This window comes from Vulpes lagopus, chromosome 19, assembly GCF_018345385.1.
Source record: "Vulpes lagopus strain Blue_001 chromosome 19, ASM1834538v1, whole genome shotgun sequence".
NCBI lineage: Eukaryota > Metazoa > Chordata > Mammalia > Carnivora > Canidae > Vulpes > Vulpes lagopus.
The window spans coordinates 20,840,452-20,863,445 of NC_054842.1; the positions used below are offsets into that span (position 1 = coordinate 20,840,452).

At 35.1% G+C, this 22,994-nt stretch overlaps 1 protein-coding gene across 1 annotated transcript in view; it reads right to left on the reverse strand.

Moving 5' to 3' along the window:
- The window catches only part of LOC121478834 (ubiquitin-conjugating enzyme E2 E2), a 356,204-nt gene that overhangs the window by 73,707 nt on the left and 259,503 nt on the right, over positions 1–22,994 (reverse strand). The window contains exon 4 of the mRNA XM_041734202.1: positions 11,582–11,714. Coding sequence (XP_041590136.1) covers positions 11,582–11,714 — 133 coding nt within the window. The remainder of the gene's footprint in view (positions 1–11,581; positions 11,715–22,994) is intronic.

The window sequence follows — 22,994 nt, forward strand, 5'->3', positions numbered from 1 at the left end:
AAAACTTGGTGGTTGCCAGAGGGGAGGGAAGTGGGCAGATGGGCATCACAGGCAAAGGCAATTATGAGGTAAAAACTTCCAGTTATAAAATAAATAGGTCAGTGGGATGAAAAATACAGCACAGGGAATATATAGTCAATAACACTGTAATATCTTTGTATGGTGACAGATGGTGACTATACTTATGGTGAGCCTTTTGTAATGTATATAAATGTTGAATCAATATGTTGTACATCAGACACTAATATTGTATGTTAAGGATAATTCAATAAAAAAGAAACTGTTGATTTTAAAAGCAAACCATTATGGAAGACATGATATTTTAAAATGAGAAAGGAAGAAAAAATGTGGAAATGAAAATAGCTGTAAAAAATTGAAATAAACATACTGCTTTATGTATTATTTCCTTGCTGAATAAACTGTTTTATATAATCTATAGGGACAGAGTTTAAAATAAATTAGTGGCCATATGTAGGAGAGATATAAATATATAACATACCATACATATATAGGTTTTTAGTTTTGCAAATGCCAAAACAAAAATCTTATTTAGCCTAATTCTCCACAAAAACAAAAGCAAAAATGGATGCTTCCCATCAACTACAGGAAAGAATACAAGGGGTCACCCGAAGTATGGCTGCTGGCAATAAACTGGATTACTGTGTTTTTAGCAAAGATCACTTCAGAGCATAGCTACTATATAGCTATAAAGGGTTGGGGCAGCTGGAATGGAAATTAGGAGGCCAGGAGTTCTAATCCAGACCCTGGAACTTATTAGCTATGGGATCCTAATGACATTACTTAAAAGTTTCAGTTTCCTTGATAATGAAACCTACCTCTCAAAGTGAGAGGATCAAGTGAGATAATGAATGTCAAATTACAGTATAATGTTAGTGTAATACACTAAGCATTAAAAAAATACAGTATGATTTCTTATACACAACTCTCCACAACCACCAAACTATCAGTAGATTTTAAAGACAGAACAAAAGGCTCAACGAGAGCTTGAAGAAGGTAATTTAATCCATTCTCTTGTAGGAGTAATTATTTTGATTTATTTTAGTCCTTATTTAGGCACTTGTGGGAAGATTAATTTGACTTGATATAATTGTTCATGCTTTTATGATTTATTAACAGATGACTCTTTTAAAAATAACAATATGATATTTTGTGAGGCATTATTGTGTACTTTTGCATGGAAAATAATCTCTGATCCCCAAACACCAAGAACATAATGCACAAGAGAAAATGTGAGTTTTGTTAATCTTTCCAATTATCAGTCTTTCCCTTGGGAAACCCATTCTGGAAATTTTAGTTCCAAAAATGGAGTTTTGGTTCAAAATTGCATGTTTCTGTGAATGAAGTCTTTATCACAGAGTTTTATTCCCCAAACCTGTATTTCTAGTTCACATCACTCATTTGAATCCCACACCTGTAAAGCTGCCTGATGAACATTTCCCACCCAAATGTCCTATAAGTTTCTCAAAGGAAACATGCCCGACACCCCATTCCCCCATTACCTGGCTTTGGCTACTCAGATTAGAAACTGGAGAATTCTCATAGATGTCTCTAATCAGTTAACAGTGGATACCAATACTACTGCCTAAAATAGTGCTTCTCTAAACAAACAGACAAAAACCAGAATCAGACCTATAGATACAGAAAATAGACTGATGTTTGGCAGAGGGAAGAGGTATGGGGAATGGACAATATGGGTACAGGGGAGTTTAAGATACAGTTTTTCAGTTATGAAATGAGTAAGCTACAGGAATAAAGGCACAGCACAGGGAATGTAGACCATACTGTAATAGTGTTGTATGGTGACAGACAGAAGTTACACTTGTGGTGAGCATAGCATAATGTATAAAGAAGATGAATCATTATACTGTATACCTGAAACTAATGTAACATTGTGTGTCAACTATACTCAAATGAAAAAAAAAATTCTGCTTCTCAACCACTGGTGATCTCCTCAGAGCCTCTAGAAGACATTCAACAATATCTGGAGACATTTCTGTCTGTCACAAATTAGGGGGCCGAAGGTGAGGGGGAAGACTACTCCTGGCACCTAGTGTGTAGAGGCCAGTGATGCTGCTCTGCATCCTATAATGCAAAGGATATCCCTCCATAAGAACAAATTCTCTTGTCCAAAATATCAATCATGCTGAAATTGAGAAATCTTGTTTTATAATTTCTTGAATGTAAACTCTGCAAGAAGAGGCATTTCTATATGTCCAGTATCTGGATGCTGCATGGTATAAACATAATTACTAAATAAAGGAATAAAAAGAAGAATTCATATATATATATTTCCCTTGTCTTTATCTCCAAAACATAGTCTTCATTCTTTTCTAGCTTGGACTACTGTATTAGCCCCTGCCTATTCTCCTTGTCTACATGGTCCTTGGGGCTGTACCTTATTGATCTTTATGTAACAAGACCCAGAAAGAAGGGCTCGATAAATCTTTGCTTTATAAATTAGCCTTAACATAGACATTTTAATAGCAACTAGTAAGAACTTACAGGAATTTTGGGGCAGGTTTATGTTAACATACTAATACCACAAGAAAAATATATCTGGTTCTTAGAATAGTTACACCTGTATGAATCAATGTAGCTATTTGATGCTAGGTCTATTTTATTTATAATCTTTAACTTTTATATCACTTTGTTCCTTGTTATTTTCTACAGGAAGACCTGCATAATACTGGTAAAAACCAGTTGATCTTTCCCCTAACTCAGTGATAAGCCATGATTACATACTATGATCTTGGCCAGCTGGGAACTCAGAACATTCCTTTCTTCCTGCCTAATTTTTCCTTGGACCTGCTAAAAAAGCAAATCTCTAAAGGCTGCTATCTTATCAAGAGATCCAGATCCAACTCTGGAAAAAAAAATCAAGGAAACTTGATCATTTGCCATAAAGGAGTTGATATTTGGCTGGTAGTCTTAAAAATTAACTCAGACCTTCACATTCTATACAAGCTTGAATAAAACAGCATTATATATAGCTATCCAAATAAGTAACACCTTTAAATAAAGTAGAGGCTATCATAATTCTGTCTTACATGTAGAATATCATTTCCCCACCTCATTTCTCAAGTGGATGATAGAAAATAATTTGTTTTAAAATTTACAGACAATAAACACAAGCTCTCTGTTCTGTCTTGATCTGTTCTTATCAGGGCTCTTTTATACAAGGTTAAGAAAAGTGCAAATGTGTAGCTTCTTCTGGCTCAGTTGTGCAGAATTTTCCCTCCTCACAAGCTCTATTCCTTTACCACTGCCTTACTGTCCCTGAATTTTCTGTGACTCATGGTGTTTCTCTCAGAGTTCCCAGTGTGCCCTGTTTTCTGGAAATAGTGGATCCCTGCCCTTTGATGTTTGTGATCCTGAAAATTTCATTTTGAAGCCACTCCACCCTTTTTCTCTTCAGAAAACCTTCGCGAGGGGAGAACATCACTTGTCTAAATCTGGGAACCCTTCTTTGGAGAAATCACCTCTCTCTGATAAGTGAGTTGCCATCTTTCCCTGGCGTGACAACAAGAAAGCTCCTCATTTTACAAACATCTGAAGGTCTCACTCCAATTTCCTTTGTTCATTGAACCCCCCTGTAGAAGAACATCCTTTGTGAAGGCATTTAGGTCTGCCCATTCCTTTCAATTATGCTGACAGTAATATCAACAAATACCAACTGCATTTAGAGTGGGGCCACAGAGAAAGGAACTCCAGAGTATGAAGGAACACAGCAAAATACTTGAGATCCCTACTTGTTTGGCAAGAAGGTGTGAGTAGGTATCAGAGAGGCTGATTACATACCAACTCCATCAGTTTGGGCAAAGCTTAATCCAACCCAAATAGGTTAAGATGTCTTGGGCAATAAGCATCTCAGGGAAGACAATGACAAACTAAAGGTCTTTCTCCAAAGTCTGGAACTGCATTAGACTACAGGAAACTAGATAGAGAAATCTTGATAAAATATGATAAAACTGAACTTCCTCTGAGACAAATGGCTAATTCCTTTTTAGCTTATCAGCATATTTAATTTGGTTTAGAACAAATAAAGTTGGTATTCCTTGCCCTGAAAACAAACAAAATCCAATCCTTATTTTTAGTAATTTTTAAATTGAATTGTGATAGTTGGGGGGTAGTGGTTGGATATATGAATGGATGCAATGTGTATTGTTTTAAACAATAGCCACTGTTACGATCTATTTTTACTCATCAGATTCATTTTGAAATTTCACACATTAAATTATAGCATGGCATTTTAAAATGGTTTATCACAAAGGAGAATGGACTAAAAAAAGAAAACTTTTTGACTCATGAGATACAAGTAATACTGTAGCCCAGTTAAGACACTGAAGATATAAGGCTGTTTTGACAATAATCAAATGTGAAAATGACCTGTGAAGTGGGAAGTAACTTCTCCTTAGTTTAGGGCTAACAAAATGTAGAAATCAGTTATTTACTGTTAACATAAATTAATGCCTCAGTGTCTATGAAGTATGAATACACTGGAGAAAATGGGTCAGGTGCCTTTGGAAAGAGGATCCTTGCCAAAACTGAAAGATAGGCATTTGCAATCTCCTCCTAACATTCTTTCCTTCTTGTATCATCAATTTCATTTTCGTCCCCAAAAAACCTGGTTTAGTGAATGATCTGATATAATTAACCTATACCAGAGTATAAAATCTAAGAGTATAAAATCTAAGGAGTATTCCTTCTTCCAGGGATATAAATCATTTAAATCTTCTCTACAACTGGGGATTGAAAAGTTCAGTTTAGAACTGGGTTTGGTTTCCAGTTTTGCTACCTACTTTCCATGTGACCTGTGGACCACTTAACCTCCATAAGCCTAGGTTTTCTAGTCTATAAATGGGAGTGATGGTAGTAATAAGTACTGTCTTAATGGCAAAGTTGTATGGATTAAATGAACATATTTTTACTGAATGCCTACTGAACTGTCAGGTACCGTTTTAGGTGCCAGGAATTTAGGAGTGACATCAAGATGAAGTCTTTGTGCTCCTGCACTTTACATACTAACTGAAGAAAGGTAAACATAATAAACCCTTTAGACAAGGTACTACATAATGCCAGGAGGGAGAAGTGAAATGGAGAAAAATCAAGTATGGTGGTTATGGTGGGGAAGTTCACGGGGTCAGAAGGTGGTTAAGAATTATCATGCAAGAGCTTCTTTGAAAAGTTAACATCTGAGCAGATATCTGAAGGGAAAAATGGAGTGAACCATAAGAATTTCAGGCAGAGGAAAACAATGAAAGCAGAAGGAAGAACAAATGTAAAGGCTCTGTGGAGGAAACATGCTTAGAGTATTTGAGCCAAGGGTGATAGTGATTTTGAAAAGGGGTTTTATGTGCTTTTATCCAGTGAGTTGGAATCGCTGAAAAGCTTTAGTCAATGAATGAACATATCTGACTTATAAAAGTTAAAGATGACAACAGTTTTTAATTTCAGCCACAAGAAAAATGGAATTCTCATTCACTGAGATGCGGAAGCCTGGAGGAGCTGGTTTGGCAGGAGTGGAATGGGGTTGTGCAATCAATAGTTTGGGTTTGGACCAATTAAGTTTGGGTGACTACTGGGTGTCAAGCTGGAGAAGCCAAAAAGGCAATTCAATAGATATGAAAGCACTTAATCCACAGGTAGGCTTTACACGAACATACAAGCTCAGGTTAAACAAGTTAATTCACATTACTCCAGGACAACTGTGTATTCTACCTCCAAGGCCAGCAAATGAGCAAATGAGTGGGAAGCTGCATTTACACATGTAAACCACTGCTCTTTCTGAAAATCCTGAGACACACAACCAACTTTCTTCTTTGAGCAATAGCAGAAACAATAAAGCTAAGTAAATAATAACTTAATTGGAATAAAAAGTAGAACTCCTTGTTGAACTTTAGTTATAAGTTTCTCTCTGGCTTTTAAATGTTGAATATCATTGCTTCTTACTATAACTAATTAGCTACTTTATTCATGATTAGCCTTGACCTGGCAATTTAAGGTTAAAATCTAATGAGGATGATAAAGATTTTGAAAATCGGATGGACCTAACTTAACCTATTTCATTGTCTGAAACCAGTTAAGACCTTTCCTATTTAATGACATTTCATTAGTAAGCAATTCAGTTTAGATTTTATAAAAAAATAAAACCATAAAACATAAAATATACTGAAATGATCTCTAAGATTTATTTTAAAATATATTTGATAAAATTGTTATGAAAAACCAACTATAATTAAATAAGCTTTTAGATATTATTATTAAAGAAGTCCACACAAAATACTCTACACAAATACTTCTACATACATATGTAATTTTTTAAACATTTTAAGCACAAATTTTATCATTCCTTTTTGGAAAATACCTACCGGCAAATACCATCTTGCCATTATCAAAGAAAACAACGTTTTCCAGTAATAGACAGGAATACTGAGAACTTGTTTGACTTGTGCACAGGCTGCCTGAAATGCTAAAATAACAAACACATTTCATTTTCCTACCTACCTACTCTTAAATCTGTTTAAAATGCCTACTTATATTTTATAAAATATGCAGTTCCACAGGAAGACAGAAAAAGCCAAATTATGAATAGGCTACCTCTATGCATTTCTACTGTAAAAACAAAGATCTACCTGTTACCTAATTAGTATGTATGTCATTAGAATCTCTGAGAAACAAAATATCAGACACAGGGTGTCACAATATTTTTAAAGTGTTTTTATAGAAATAAAGCATATTCTATTATTTTGCTTCTGAATTTTTCAAGTATGCTTGTTAATTTTACTTGGTATATAACTTTCAAGAAAAAATCTTTTCATATTATTCAGAAAAATACAAATAACTGGACAATAGTATATGTGAAAACTTCTACATCTCACTGGTAGTCAAATAAATATAAAGCAACCATGAAATATTACTTTTCATCTACTGGGTTGGCAAAGATTAAAAAAGATAAGGAATCCTCAGAACTGAGCAGAGTGAAGGGAAGTACTGTATTATCACTATGTTGATGGCCATGACGTAAACTGCTACAATTTTTCTGGAGGGCAACTTGTCAACCTTTAACAAAATTCTACAAATATATATATAAACCCATTTACCCAGAAGTTCCATGTCAACAAATTTAGCCTCAGGAAATAATTATGCAAGCATACAAAATATGTAATTAAAAGAATGTTAATCACATCACTACTATAACAGATATGTTGGCAACAGCTTATGTTCAATAACAGGAAATTAAATTTGGTATATTTATACAATGGAATATTATGGAGCCTCGATAATTCTAATGCGGTTATGTGTTTATTGGAAAATAGAGTGTTGGGTGAAAACAGAATACTAGGTAAAAAGTAATTCTAAAACCAGGGGAAATATGGCCCAATATTTATGTATCTATTTGTGGGCATGCATACAATATATTTTTATGCAGAGATCAAAATCTCAAAAAAGATATATAAAATGGCATGAGGGATCCCTGGGTGGCGCAGTGGTTTGGCGCTTGCCTATGGCCCAGGGCGCGATCCTGGAGACCCGGGATCGAATCCCACATCAGGCTCCCGGTGCATGGAGCCTGCTTCTCCCTCTGCCTGTGTCTCTGCCTCTCTCTCTCTCTCTCTCTGTGACTATCATAAATAAATAAAAATTTAAAAAAAAATGGCATGAATAATTTTTGGGTTAGGATTACAGGTAATTTAAATTCTTTCCTTTTGTTTCTCCAATTACTTTTTATTCTGTAACAAACATGTAGACTTTGCAGAGTTAAAAACATTAAAGTATTTACACAGTAGACATAAAAAAAGTAGGTTTTGAGTATAGGAGTAATATCTATATTATGTATAAGAAAATATAATCCCCAAAAAGATATAAAGCAATTTATACTTTACAAATAAACAGATATCTGAATTAGAACACTAAAATATATATCTATATTGAAAGAAATACAGAATTAAAAAACTTTGGGATATGCCAGTACTTTATTATTGCTTTTTTTTTTGGCCATAATATGTTATTCCCAGATAGTTTCATTAAATGGGTATCTTCCCAGAGAAATAATATTATCATTGATGGTTAAATATTCACCTGAAGCTCTGGTATCAGATACTGAGATACTTCAGACACAGTTAATAATGTCATATAAACAAAACTGCTGTAGATTTAGTAAAAAGAGGCATAAACATATTTATTATATAAGAAAATCAATGTACTAAGAATTGTACTGAGATACAGCACTTGCAAGTACTTGCCCTATTTAAAACTAGTATAGTAAATTTAATGAATATTACATAATTAAAAATTGCTTTCACTGCCTTATTAAAATTTAGATGACTTCTGGAAGAAATTATTGGAATAGCTCATCTGATTTTGAACAATTAGCTAGTGTAGAGTGAGGATGTTCAAACTAATGAAGTCCTCTTCCCAAAATTTTCCTATGGCTTGAAGAGACATCCAAATCACTCCACTGACGTTTAAGTGTACTGGAGTGCTACAGTATTTATTTTTTCACATTTTTATTTATTGATTTTTTAAAGTGATAAATTTGGCTAAATGGTTTATATGTTAAATTATTTAATCTGAGCATGAGAGCATTTACAATCCTCAGTAAGGATTCCAAATGTAAGAAAAGTCATTTCATGGATCTCATTATGCTATAGACTAATTTTATGAAATGGATATCTGATAACCAATAGAGAGCCAATCAGGTTTATTTGTGAACCTCTGGTCTCACCAACAATTCTAACACCTACTGCTAACTGGGTTCATTCTTCAGAGCATTGGAAATATTTCATTAATCAAAGTATGTGGCTAATATTGATGGAAAAAGATGAGGGCAACAGAGAAAACAACCAAGACAACTCCAAATGCAGCCTATTTAGAAGAATAGATTAGATTAGAAAGGCATGGACATGGTACTTCAAAATTATTAATAAAAAAAGTCTTTAGTTAATAGCTTTCAAGACACCACAAACTTTCCCCCTTAGAACAGCGTATCTGTCTACAAAATCTGGTTTCTAAAATTGGTAAATTAGGTAATGATAAATTTTTAAAAAACTTCCCACGGGTTTCAAATAAATGTGCATTTAAATTGAAATTTGAGTTACCAAAATTTGATTTTTCCTTTGTCCTAAGAAACTGTTTAATCATATTCATTCAGTGGAGGAGCTTATTTTTTTTCTGGTAATATTCTTGACAGGTACTAATTTAGCTTTCTTTTTTTTTTTAAAAAACAGAAATACTGGCAAATATTTACTCCCAGTAAAAGGAAGCCTACTGTGTCAAAGTAGAGCTATTCAAAAGCAGACTATATAGCTGTGGTTCAGATTTTCCTTGTAAGAATTAATATATATATCCCTGTAACTGATACCCTCCTGCTTCTATTTTTGTCCCACCCAGCCATCCAGAATAAGGCCTAAATCCCATACCACAATTCCTAAAGCATTTGAGGAGAAATATCACATTCCTCCTATGTCCTATTTTTACTAGTAAACATCTCTAGGTTAACTATGTATAATTCAGTGGAAAGTACATGGTCTGTGAAGTCAGAAATCAGTAAATTCTTGGTGGTCTATTATAGGAAACTGCTCTAAGCCTCATCTAAATTTCCTCATCTGTGAAAGGTAACACCCAAGAAAGGTGTTTTAGAAAAGAAATGAGTTGGTACAACTGATATCCACTGTAGTGTTTTAACCAGTGAAGAAATTCAAGAGTGTAGATGACTCCCCAGCTTATTCTTGTTTGCTCTTAAAATGAAGAGCTTAGAAGTGAATGAGGCACTACAGATACAGTGCGATTGGTTTGGAGTTCTGAGGATTGTACTCCTAAAAATGTCTCCTTGAGGTTTCAAGAATCTTAAGTTCCCACAGAATTTTAGTTAGCCAAAAGCCCACAAATTTTATTTATATGAAAATAAAGTAGGTCTCTCCTTCTTGTATCATGATTTCTTTCTGACTGTTACTGAAATACTACACATTTAGCTGTGTTAAATTCCATCTTGTTTTGGACCATCCTTTTGAGGCCTTTTTGGAAACTGCATTATTTTATCTAATCTACTAGTTCTCCCTTCCAGCTTTAATCTACACATTTCTGTCATGCAGGACTTGGATAAGCCTACACATTTTCTGAGATGTACATTTCAGATGCACAAAACACCCTATACCAAATTCACAAGCAGCACAACTACTTGATTTGAATTTTCCCTCCTCTTCCCCACTCTGTATTTCCTTTACGGAAGAGGCAGTCAGAGAAAGGTTCCTCATCACTGGCAGTGCAATAAGTACTCCCAGTGATTTATGGACTGGCCCCAAGTAGAATGAAAGACATAAGGTTCCCATCCAGTAAAAGGAGAAAATAAATATGACATGTACTATGGCTTTATCACTGAAAACCAAACCTAATGCAAGTATGGGTGATCACCAATGTCACCAGCTCTGTCAGTTCGGATAAATGTATCATGTAATGTAGAAAGGAACACAGGCTTTAGGGTCAGACTTCTGGGTTCAAGTACTGGTAACACTACTATTTGCTTGCTGTGTAATGCTAGGAAAGTTACTCAGTTTTTCTGTGTCTGGGTTCCTTCTTTGGTAAAATTATAGTTATTACTTTTGCTGTGGTAAGAAACAATATCCAAGCATCAATGGAAAGGAAGGAAGGAAGGAGGAGAGAGGGGAGAAAAAAGAGAGGGAGGGGAATTACAGAAATTCATGGTAAAGGTATAGTCCTATTTTTACTTTTTTAAAACTGTCCATTCCAAACTGCAACTCAAGCAAGTTTTATTTCCCTCTGCATTGAGAGATTAAGTCAGGTCAAATGAGAGTTTTTTTCTTGGTGGCCAATACACAGTCAGTGTCCTTAGGGACTTTTCCTTTCCAAAGTGAAGAATAAATTTACTCATCAAATAACTGACTTACAGGCAGTAGAAAGGAATGTGAAGAATTTTTAAAGTATATAATCTTGTCTTAAATAAGTGTAAGTTCCCCTATGGGTCATTAATTAGTCATTTATATTAATCAACTATTACAAATACTTTTTCAATAAATTTTCTTGGCATCACTTTCAAGTCTTTGTAGGTCATACTTTCCATTCTAGCGCATGTATACTTCATGTGATCAGCTGAACTGTGGAGGCATCAAAACTCCATAGCTGGTGCCCTGAGACCTGCCTTATGGGGCTCCCTCCACATTCAGGCTGGCTCTGGGGCTTGGCTCTGGCCTCAGCTTCAGGCTATGTCTGGTTTCCTGGGTTCTAGGGCTGGCATAAGCCCATTCTCACTCACCTAGTCCCACTCATAATATGTTGCTTTATGTTACATTATAGCATAAACCACAGAAAAGAGACAGTGAGAAATGATGAGAAAAAGCAATGAAATATGAGTAAGGAGATGGGGTAGGAAATAGCCTATATTTTTTCACATTTGGTTTCCTTTTCCACACAATTAGCCCTGGGAAGTTGTCTATGTTAACAGAATAGACATGCATTCCTAGATATGTATATTTAAGAATATGTATATGTATAGACATATACAACAATACATATTGCTAAAAATGGATGAACACTTTATACTGACCTTAGGGGGTTTAAACGGATAGTCTGGTGAAAAGGTAATGTCAAGAAAGAACACCCCTCCTTCATAGACAGATCCTGGGGGTCCCAATATAGTTGACCTCCATTCATAAATGTTGTCTCCTTTGGGTCCAGCACTGAAATAAGACATACAAATGAAATGTACTTAGAGATTATGTAAACCCTGGAATTTAAAAAATTCTAGTTATGGTAATAAATTGAGCAATTCCACAAAAACACAACAGAAACAGGGTAATTCTATATGATGATTCATTTGTCAATCATTAATACTCTATAAAGAAAAGATGTTGGTATTACTTAATAAAACAGAACTAGGAAGATTCTGTTTTGCCATTCACAACCCTGCACCTATTGAACAAAAGATTCCTAGGATCAAAGACCAGAGGTAGGAGCACAAATGTTTAATAAAGCATGAAATTATTCATACGGTCCTGAAAAAGACGATATAGTCATAGGGTGAAAGAAACAACTTTTTGAAGGACAGAAGGGCCATTAGAGACAAAAAAAAAAGTCTAATAAAAAGTATTCTAATTCCTTTGTTAACAACTAAGAATACAAATGAGGTTCAGGGAGATCAGTAAATGTTCATTATCTATAAAACTCAGCTCAAATATCATATATCATCTCAATCTTTCTCTTTTCTCTCCAGCCAAAGAATCTCTGCCCCCTTAACCCCTATGTATCATGAATAGTTTGGTTTATAGAAAACAAGATGTATCATTGTATTTTATAACCATGTTTTTAATTAAAAAGAATTTTTTTTTTTAACGTAAGTTCTATGCCAAATGTGGGGCTTGAACTCACAACCACAAGATCAAGATTCACGTGCTCTACCAACTGAGCTGGCCAGGCATTCCTGTAATTGTTTTTAAAGTGTTTACTTTTCTGTCTCTCCCTAGAAGGTCCTTGAGGAATATATTTTTTGCCTTGTCTTAGAGCCTATTAACTATATATTGGTTCAATGATGATGGATTAATAGGAATTCAAGTGAAGCCACATGACTACTAGTAGTAAACATCTGCCTGAGTCTCAGACAAACTCACTAAGGAAAATAAAGGCCCGCATGAGTCAAGTTAATTATATTCTCAAATGAACAGAAGGGCAAAATGAGATTATAATTTAGCTTTTCAGTGTTCTTTTTTTGCTACTTCAAGCTAATACCTGCATCTAATAGCCATAAATTCCTCTCACATACTGTAGCAAAGTGGGCAAACCTTTGGGGAAGATTTGATTGTCAACAAAAATTTAGCTACTACTCTTTATTTTGAAATTAGTTTACATCTACAAAAACTTAAGCAGTATATCAAAAAAGCACACATCTTAACTAAATTGGGATATATTCTGGGAATGCAAGGATAGTTTAATAATAGAACATTTATTAATGTAATTTACCAAACTAAGAGATTTAAAGTTAAGAAAAAAGGATAATCTCAATGGGTGTAGGAAAAGCACTCAATAGACTTCAATAATAGCCATTCATGATTAAAAAAAAAAAAAAAACACTTTCAGCAAAATTGGAATAGATGGACATTTCTTTTTTTTAAGATGGAAACTTCTTTAACCTGATAAAGAACATCTACCAAAAATTTCATAGCAACTGATATATTCAGTGGCAAAATATCAAAAGCATATCCTTTAAAATGCCCACTAGATCTACTTCTAATCCTTACTGTACTAGAGATCATATTCATCAAGGTATGAAAGACACAAGGAAGGAAAAAATAATAGGTGTATGGATTGGGATAGAAAAAATAAAACTGTGAGTGCTTGTAGTATTTATGTACACAGAAAAACCTATACACAATTTATTAAACTTAATAAAATTTTACAAAGTGGCTAGATACAAAATCAATATGAAAAATCAACTGCATTTCAACACATCAACAAAAATAGACATTTTAAAAAAAGATTTTATTTACTCATGAGAGACACAGAAAGGAGGCAGAGACAGGAAGAGGGAGAAGCAGGTTCCTCGCAGGAAGCCCAATGTTGGACCTGATCCCAGAACTCCTGGATCATGCTCTGTGCTGAAGGCAGATGATCAACCGCTGAGCCACCCAGGCATTCCAGAAAATATATTTTAAAATCTTTTATAATAGTATTAAAAATACCCAAAAAAACTATGGGTAAGTTTCATAAAAAATATTAAGACTTTAATAATGGAGGAAATAATAAAACTTATTGAAATACAAAGAGAATCAAATAAATGGAGGGAGATAACAAGTTTATGAGTAGGGAGACCAGCATCCTACAGATATCAACTTTTTCCAAACTGATCCAATACAATTCCAATCAAAAGTCTAACAGTTATTTAAAAAATGAAACTTGACAACTTGATGCTAACATGTGTTTGGAAGTTCAAAGGAACTCCTCAAACTTTTCCACACAATTACAGGAATCTGATACATGTCAGAAGTAATGGGGCTAAGAAAACAGTTTTTTGAATATGGCTAAGAGAAAACTGGATTTTTACTTCAATAAATATACAAAACTTTATTCTAGATGGATTAAGCACACATCAATGCAAAAGTCAGAAGTTTTAGAGGTTGCCTAATGAAACAGAAAAGATATTCGGATAACATAAAATAGACCAAATTCTAGTGTCCAGAGCATACTAATTCCTATGAATCAATAAGAAAAGGACTAGCAATCCCTTAGAAAAGACAAAATAGGCATTTTCAAAAAGAAGAAACATGAATGGCCAATAATTTCATATGATTTATTCAATTTCATTAAAATCAGGAAAATGAAACTTAAAATTACAGTTCAATATTATTTTACACAATGTATAGGCAAAAATAAATGTGTGACAAAATGAAGTGTTGCTGAGGATGTGGATAAACAAAAACTTCTACACGTTGCTGAAGAGCTTTCAATGACTTTGGATAAGAAAGTGGACTTATCTACTTAAGTTGAATCTATACACTCCTATGTTCCAATATTTCAATTGCAATCTTAGGTACATACCTCAGGGAAATTTTTATACATGTGCACTAGAAGTCATACACAAGAATAGTCATGGAAACACTATTTTTAATAGCAAAATTGGAAAAAACAAAAATGTCCATTGACAGAAAAAGGAATAAATTCACCCAAAGGAATACTACACAACAGTAAAAATATACTGATTAACATGGATAAATCTTAAAAGTGTCATATTGGATAAAAAAGCAAGTCTAAAGGAATATATTATATATATATATGTATGATACTATTTTCACCAAGTTTAAAAACAAGCAAACAAGAAAACAGATTGTTAAGGATACATACATATGTGGTAAGGCAAGAAAATAAATGAGAACAAAGCTCAAAAGAGTAGTCGCCTGGGTAGAATCAGATGGTAATAGCAACACACAGGAACTTCAATGGTTCTAGTGATGTTCTACTTTTCAGTGCGTATGGTGGATTCAGGAGTTATCTGTTTTATTATCAGTCTTATAACTTACGTGTTTGATATGTTCTTATATATGTACCAAGTTCTTCATATATTTTTAAAAAGATTTTATTTATTTATTCATGAGAGATACTGAAAGAGAGAGAGAGAGAGAGAGGGGCAGAGACACAGGCAGAGGGAGAAGAAGCAGGCTCCATGCAGGGAGCCCAACGTGGGACTCGATCCTGGAACTCCAGGATCACGCTCTGGGCGAAAGGCAGGCACTAGACCGCTGAACCACCCAGGGATTCCCCCCAAGTTTTCATATTAAGAACAAGTATGCCCCAAATAATGTCTACCAAAATGCTACAGGAGGAAAGCAAGTTGCAGCACACATACAGTGTGATCCTAATGTATAAACTAGAAATATAAAATAATATTTTATATTGTTTATGGATACATATCTATGTTAAAGTCTTTGAAGAAACAAACTGGATAGATTGGCTTATATTCAGAACAGTGGTTGTGCAGGGAACAAGAGAAAAGAGTAGAGTAGAGTGATGGGACAGCTCTGAGATGAGACTGAAGAAGAGTTCAATTTTATCTCTAGTTTTAATTTCTCTTATTTGAAAAGGGTGAAAACAAAACAAAACAAAACCCCTGCAAAATAAAATCAAGTTTATTGCAAAGTGCTGAAATATACTGAGAAGCAAAGCAAGGGGCCAGAGTATAACATTCCTGCCCCATGTTCCTTTTTACCTAACCTCTCTTGAAGCTGACAGTGAAGTACAGACAAAATATATCCAGGCCAGATGACAATAAAGCTTTGGCAAAAACAGTCCCTTGTTGCCAGACAAACTCACTCATTCAGATGAATAATACACATGGTTATGCCCTGAGCTATAATTAGACCCAATATGAATAGATAAGTTTATCAGAAGGAAGAACTTAAAAGTAGAGTAAATTATAGGTTTGTAGTTACAACATGACTTCAAGGTAGATGAAGAATTTAGTTTAAAAAATACACACAGAGAGAACACAGCTATGAAACAATGTGCATAGACATGTTGCCTAAATACTAAGATATAATTTCTCTGAGTTACTTTGAGAAATTTTAAGATGACCTTCCAAGAATGGTCATGACAGTTAATTATATAATATAGGCTAACCGAGGAGTCACCAAATACAGCCACCAAGGAAAAGACTCAGAAGTAGAAGTCAAGAGATATCTCACAGAAGCAGGCAATGCCTGTAAGTTATTCACATTCAATTAGTGCTTGTTTTAAATTTTATTTGGCTCTCAGTCAGAATACCAAATTTTATTAGTTCTTTGAAGTCAGTAAGCTATCTATACAGTTATCAACAATGGATTAAATAGCATAGGTAACAGTATCACTCTGAGTTGGTTACACTGTCTAAATGTGTCTTTAAAAAAAAACAGTATTAGTAGTGACAAACTATCTTGAACACAGATTAGTGTTTTAAAATGCATCTAAAACTTTTATTACTTCTCTAATATACACAAATTAAGTCTTAGCAGTCTGACCTGACCTTCTCTATCACCTTAGAAGTAGCATGTCTGTACCACTTGCAATCCCAAAGTTTATAGCAGTGGTTCTTAAACTACAAAGCCCTCTGTCCTATTCTCATTTTGATATGTCCCAGTTAAGAAACTCTGGAATAAAAGTACAAAACTAGGTTGTACAATATGGTAACCATAGAGCAACTGAGCACTTGAAATGTGGTTACTTATTCAGATATGCTGTAACTGTAAAATATATACCAAATTTTAATGACAGTATAAAGGAAAGTAAAATACATCACTACTTTTGGTTAATTACATGTTAAATGATAATATTTGAATATATTGGACTAAAAATATATTAAAACTAACCACCTGTTTCTTTTTATTTTTTTAATATGGTTCCTAGAAAATTTAAAATTACACTTGTGGCTCATATAGTATTTCTGTTCAACAATAACTGTTCTAGAGCAGTGCTGTCTAATAAAATTTTCTGTGATAATGAAAATGTTTTAGTTCTTATCCTTATCCAGTATGGTAATCACTCACCACATGTGGCCATTAAGCACATAAAATGGAGCTAGTAAGAATGAGGAAATATTTTCAATTTCATTTGATTTTAAGGAATTTAAATCTAAATAGCTTCATGTGGCTAGTGGTCACATATATTGGACAATATAAACCTACTGCTCCAGTAGTACATACTGACCAAATTTTTTTTTTAATATGTCAGAATTATTTGGTTTTATATAAAATAGAAGAATGGGCTTTTATAGACTTTGGACCAAAAAAGTGAGAAGCAGAACCTGCAGACCATTTTATATTTTCAATGATCACTTCCCCCTTAAGTTAACCAAATAAAAGTTAGTGCCGAGGTCACCTGCACAATAAAGCGAATGATGAAGAACATAACTGGACTCTGAGTCAGACTTTGCTCTTCTGAATCCTAGTTCCACCATGTAAGTTCTGTAGAGCCCTGGGTGAATATGTAATCACCCCATATAATCTTTCAATGTCTTCATTTCCTCATCTACAAAATGAGGCAACTACAGTACCAACCTTGCAGAGCAACTGTGAAGTTTTAGTAGAGTTATACCCACCAGAGCTTCGAAAATGGGGTCTGTAATGGCCCAAATGGTATGCTTCCAATGTCAGCTGCTCTTCTAGGTGTTGTTATGCTTTGTGATATATAATCCAGAAGTTCATGAACACAATCAAAAAATTAATTGCCTGATTTTATAAGGATTTCAAGATCCTAGGACTAGAAAACAGGCTATCAAGACCCATACATTAATAATCATTACCCCTACCACCATTATCACCATCATCATCTTGCAACGTAATCTTAGGATATATATTTAGATAGGGCAGAACTTTAGAAACCATCAGAAATCAAAGCTGCCACTTCCAGGAAATCCAATCTGTTGCTGAATGGAATGTTTATTTCACACCAGGATTTTCAGGCATGAGGATATTTAGCACTGTCTTCTCACTTGCAGTATTCTTTTTTTTTTTTTTTTTTAAGATTTTATTTATTCATGAGAGATGCAGAGAGGAAGAGAGGTAGAGACACAGGCAGAGGGAGAAGCAGGCTCCATGCAGGGAGCTTGATGTGGGACTCAATCCTGGGACTCCAGGATCACGCCATGGGCCAAGGCAGCCAGGCGCTCAACTGCTGAGCCACCCAGGGATCCCCTCACTTGCAGTATTCTAAATGATCAATACTCTTAATTTTATTTTCAGGTTTGATTTTTTTTTTTTAATTTTTATTTATTTATGATAGTCAGCAGAGAGAGAGAGAGGAAGAGACATAGGCAGAGGGAGAAGCAGGCTCCATGCACCGGGAGCCCGACGTGGGATTCGATCCCGGGTCTCCAGGATCGCGCCCTGGGCCAAAGGCAGGCGCCAAACCGCTGCGCCACCCAGGGATCCCTCAGGTTTGATTTTTTAAAGAAGATAAACACAGCTAAGAGAGTTACATTCAAAATAAAATCCAATTAGATAAATCTATTAAAATGCAAATGTCAGTTAGCAAATTACAAATTAGTTGAATAACCAAAGTTGCCACTAAGAGAAATTCTGTTAGAGAATCAATGTTGTAAACTGTGTTCAGCTTTCTATGCTGCTGCCTAGATGAGCCTTTCTGTACATATAAAATATTACACACTTAACAATAAAAATGCTGAAAAGGATTAAACTCTGACTGTCTTTATTTAAGATCATAAGATTTTTAAATACATCTGAATACTTTCAGTGTGCTGTGACTCTAAGACCAAGAGTTTTTGGCTCTGTCTGCTGCCTTTTCATTTAACACTGACTCTAAGATAGAAAAAGAGTAAGGCAGCCTAGGCAATTAGGGATCCTGGCTCCAGAGGACAACAAATTTGCTTTCACAGAGTATCTCCCATGTGCCAACACTAACCTGAAATTGATGGGACAGAATGGTGAAGAGAAGACAGTTACAAGGGATTTCTCTCAAGAGCTCTGGAAATCTCTGCTTATATGTCAGATTCCAAATAGTTGAATTCATCCCTTTCATAGTGAGCACAATGTTCACAGGCAAATGACATGCTGCACATATGTCCAAAATCCCTTTGAGAGTAAACAGCTGCAGGAATATTGAGCTTCTTGCTTATAACACAATAACGTATGTTTCTCTAATGACAAACGGGAAGGAAAAGAATAGCCCATCCCTTAAAAAAATGTGAAAGCAAGGCCTAGGCCAGTTACAGATAAGGATAGTAGGAAAGAGAGCTGAAGAAGGGAAATACCACAAAACTGTATGAATGAAATGAGAAAAAAAACATGTGGAAGTGGGGAGATTCGGGAGGGAAAATGTTTTCAGACTGTTCTCAGGGCCACGAGCTGATCTACTTGTTGCTAAATCCAACAATGTCTTCTGTTTTCATTTTACTGAAACTGTGGCTTCTACTCCCTGATTCCTAAAAAGCTCTCTTCCTCAGGTATCTCTCCCAGTCTCTCTCTACACTTTACAGTACTTCTCCAATTCTTTTTGTCCTCATCAATGATATCTCTTCAATGTCTGCCTTCCAAGGTTTCTACTCTCAGTTACCTTGTTTCTTCATCTTCATTCTAGGTATTCCATTATCTGCCTCTGACAATCAACCTATCAAATACTGATGGAATCTCTAATCCTGTGGGAAACCCAAGAGTCATCCTTGTCTATGCTTCCTCCTTCTCTTCTTTAAAATCCCCAAAGCCTGTAGAATCCACCTCTGTAATCTGTCTACTGGCTGCATTAGCTCTGACTTAGATGATGGCATCAGCATGCTGTTTCCCCACTTCCAGTCTTGCTTTCCTCCAATTCATCCATCAAAGTGCAGATAGGGCAATTTCCAGAAAATCCTGTAAATGAAATCTTGTTTTCCTGCTTTCTCTGACTTCTTAATAACTTCAAGATCAGGCCCAAATTTCTTTCAAGCATATAAAGTTTTTCAAAAAGACCTGGCTCCAGCTGACCTACCTGGCCTCATCCCTGGCCACTCTTGTTTTCTTCAGCTCCATTCTCCAGTCATACTGGACTTACTTCTAAAACCTTCAAGGGAGGGTGCCTGGGTGGCTGAGTTGGTTAAGCATCTGTTTTGGCTCAGGTCATGATCCTGGAGTCCTGAGAATCAGTCCTGTACTGGGCTCCCTGCTTAGCGGGAAGCCTGCTTCTCCCTCTCCCCTTGCTCCTCCTCCTTGCTTGTGCTCGCTCTGTCAAATACATAAATAAAATCTTTAAAAAACCCAACATTCAAGGGAGGTGGGATTTTTCTTGACTCCTGGCTTGGATAAGATGCTTTTTGTCCTTTGGGCCTCAACTTAGCTACATTCTCCTTGGGGACAGCTCCCTTACCCTAAAAGGCTTAGTACTCCTTTGGAAGTGGTAACATTCTATGCAAAAACAGCATTATAAAAAGTAATTTACGGGACCTTTAATACTGGGAAAAGAAGAAATATTAAGAAACAGCATTATCTGGGTCACAGAAAACAAAGAAACTCTTACAGCTAAGAGGGTATTGAGAAAACAGGCCAGGATCATAGCTCCTGAGAGGACAAATGAATGGTATTTTATAAACTCCTGAGGTTTCCTATATTTATATGTTTAATTTTTTTTGAAGACCAATAACATCAAAGTCTACCACAACATCTTAGGTTAGCATACAACAGTGGTGATAGAAAAGATCCATTTTGTACACTAAGCTCTAAGCCAAACTGAAAGATGACTATTTTCTCCTTCATACATTTTCTTTCTAATCCTTAGCAGTCTGGTCCTTATTTTTGAAGTATTCTAAGAAAAATAATTATTTTATATTTTTTGCAAATGAGTGCTTAATTAATGGGAAGGACCTCTCTCCTCAATCACACTTTCCAGATTTGAGATGTAAAGATAAACAAACAAAAAAAGATTTCAGTTGACTGTAGCGATCTTTTACCGAATTGTACTTAAAAGTCACTGCTATCATTTACTTTGTATCCTATGTTAACAATGTCAACAACTTAGCAGGGAGGAAGAAACTGGAGAAAAACAGGTTTTTAAACAAAGAATAATTACTGCTTAATAATCACAAAACCTCCTTCCCCAGGGAAGGCTATAGCTAGTAAGATGGTTTTGTTAGTGAGTAAAACTAGCCTTCTGTAAGTTATTGAGGAAGAAGGACTCAGTGAGTTGATGACACCTTAGACTTCTTGCTTCTTTCTAAATTACATGTACAGTGTGGGGGTTGGGTGGATCTGTGTATTTTTCTCAATGTGTAATTGATTGCAGTGAGTACACAGCTTCGCAGTAGACTTAAAATTTTAAGACATAACTGTATGAAATAATGAGGAGGAAGAAACAGAGAAACTGGGAAGCAGGAAGGAAGACTACAGGGAAAAACTGCATATCGTTCCTTTTCCTCCTAAGCTTCATTTTTAGAAGATATACTCACTTATAAGGACAAAGACAGTCACAGTCAAAAAGAACCAAATCTTATATATGTGGGTTGTTAGAAATAAGATTACAATTATAAAGACTTGGGAGACCACCTAGTTCAACTTCTTCACAACACAGAAGAAGCAGAAGCATTAGAACTGGACTGGAATTTCACTGAGTTAGACAATTAGGCATAAAATCCATCAGAATTACTTAAGATACTGAATTATAAGATTTTTAATCCTTTAGTTAAAGGACTCTAGAAATAAGTTAATCGAGTTACTCATAGCTTTTTTTTTATTCTCCCCTTCTCAACATACCCTCTTCCTTATAGAAAAATTACCTCCTTCAGCAGTGAATCTTAGCATGTCTTTGGTGGGGGATTATAACTTGAAAAATGAAAATGCTCTTCTCCCATTGAAAATCACTTCTATCAAAGCTTTCATTTCAAAAGTGATAAAATTAAGGTTCTGCAAAGTGAAATGCTTTGCTCAAGACCACACCCATAGAAGAAAACTTCAGCCTTCTAATCCTAAGGAGAGGCTCTTCCTGTTTCACAACTGCTGTCAACTTAAGTATGAAGACCCAACTGTAAAAACTATATAGTTACCATTATGATGAACTGCCCTGTGTAAGACAGGAGACCAGAGATCGACACTAACACTTGGGTTTTCTTTTACCTTTTTATCCTGGGCATGTTTCAAGGACTAGATTCAGACTTGGTGAAAAGCCACTTTTATTTTATCTACCAAATTATTTTTATATTTAGCTTTCAAAATTAGAAATACTGATCTTAAAAAAAAAAAAAAAAAAGAAATACTGATCTTATGCTGCTCTCTCCATTTCCTTAGCAAATGTACCACTTTTTGCAACCCTGCTTTTGTTGCCCACCTCCCACCCTGATGCTTGTGCCTTTTCTCTATTCTGTGTAAGAGATGAAAGGTCTAAAGGTACCCAGGACTTCCAGAATCAGCCTCTTTCTCTGTACTGTGAGAACAATTTTGGCATGTGAGCTGGCCAATGTAGCAAGTAATGTTTCTGTATTATTTAAAATTCTCCCCCCCCCCCCCGCCCATGCATTTGTTAGACAGGAAGGCTGTAGAGCTGTAATAGGTCTATTGATCTTATCTGCAGGTTAAATAAGCTTTTGAGAAGGGTGCAAGCCACTGTTGCCACTACACAGTTTGGAGGAAGCCAAATCCTTCCCAAAATGTTTTAGTTCTCAAAAATGTTACTACTCACAGAGGACAGAGTGTAAAGATCCCTGGTATTCCAAATGCAGCTTTATTGTTTTCTAACACTTCTAATATTGTATCAAAGTAAAAATTCATTTGAAAGTTCTGATGGGGCAGATCTTAGCCACAGTTAACTATTCTTAGACAAGATAGTTAAGGTTTATCTGTTTATTTGTACACAGTTTTTATATCAAGGCAATTTGTTACCCAAGTAGATTAAATACCTCCAATATATTCAATATTGAATATTCAATAATTTCATTGGCTAAGAAATCTTTTGTTTTTAGACAGGAAAATGGTAAACAGTAATTTCTTCATATGGTTGTCTCATTTATTCCCAAAAATGTT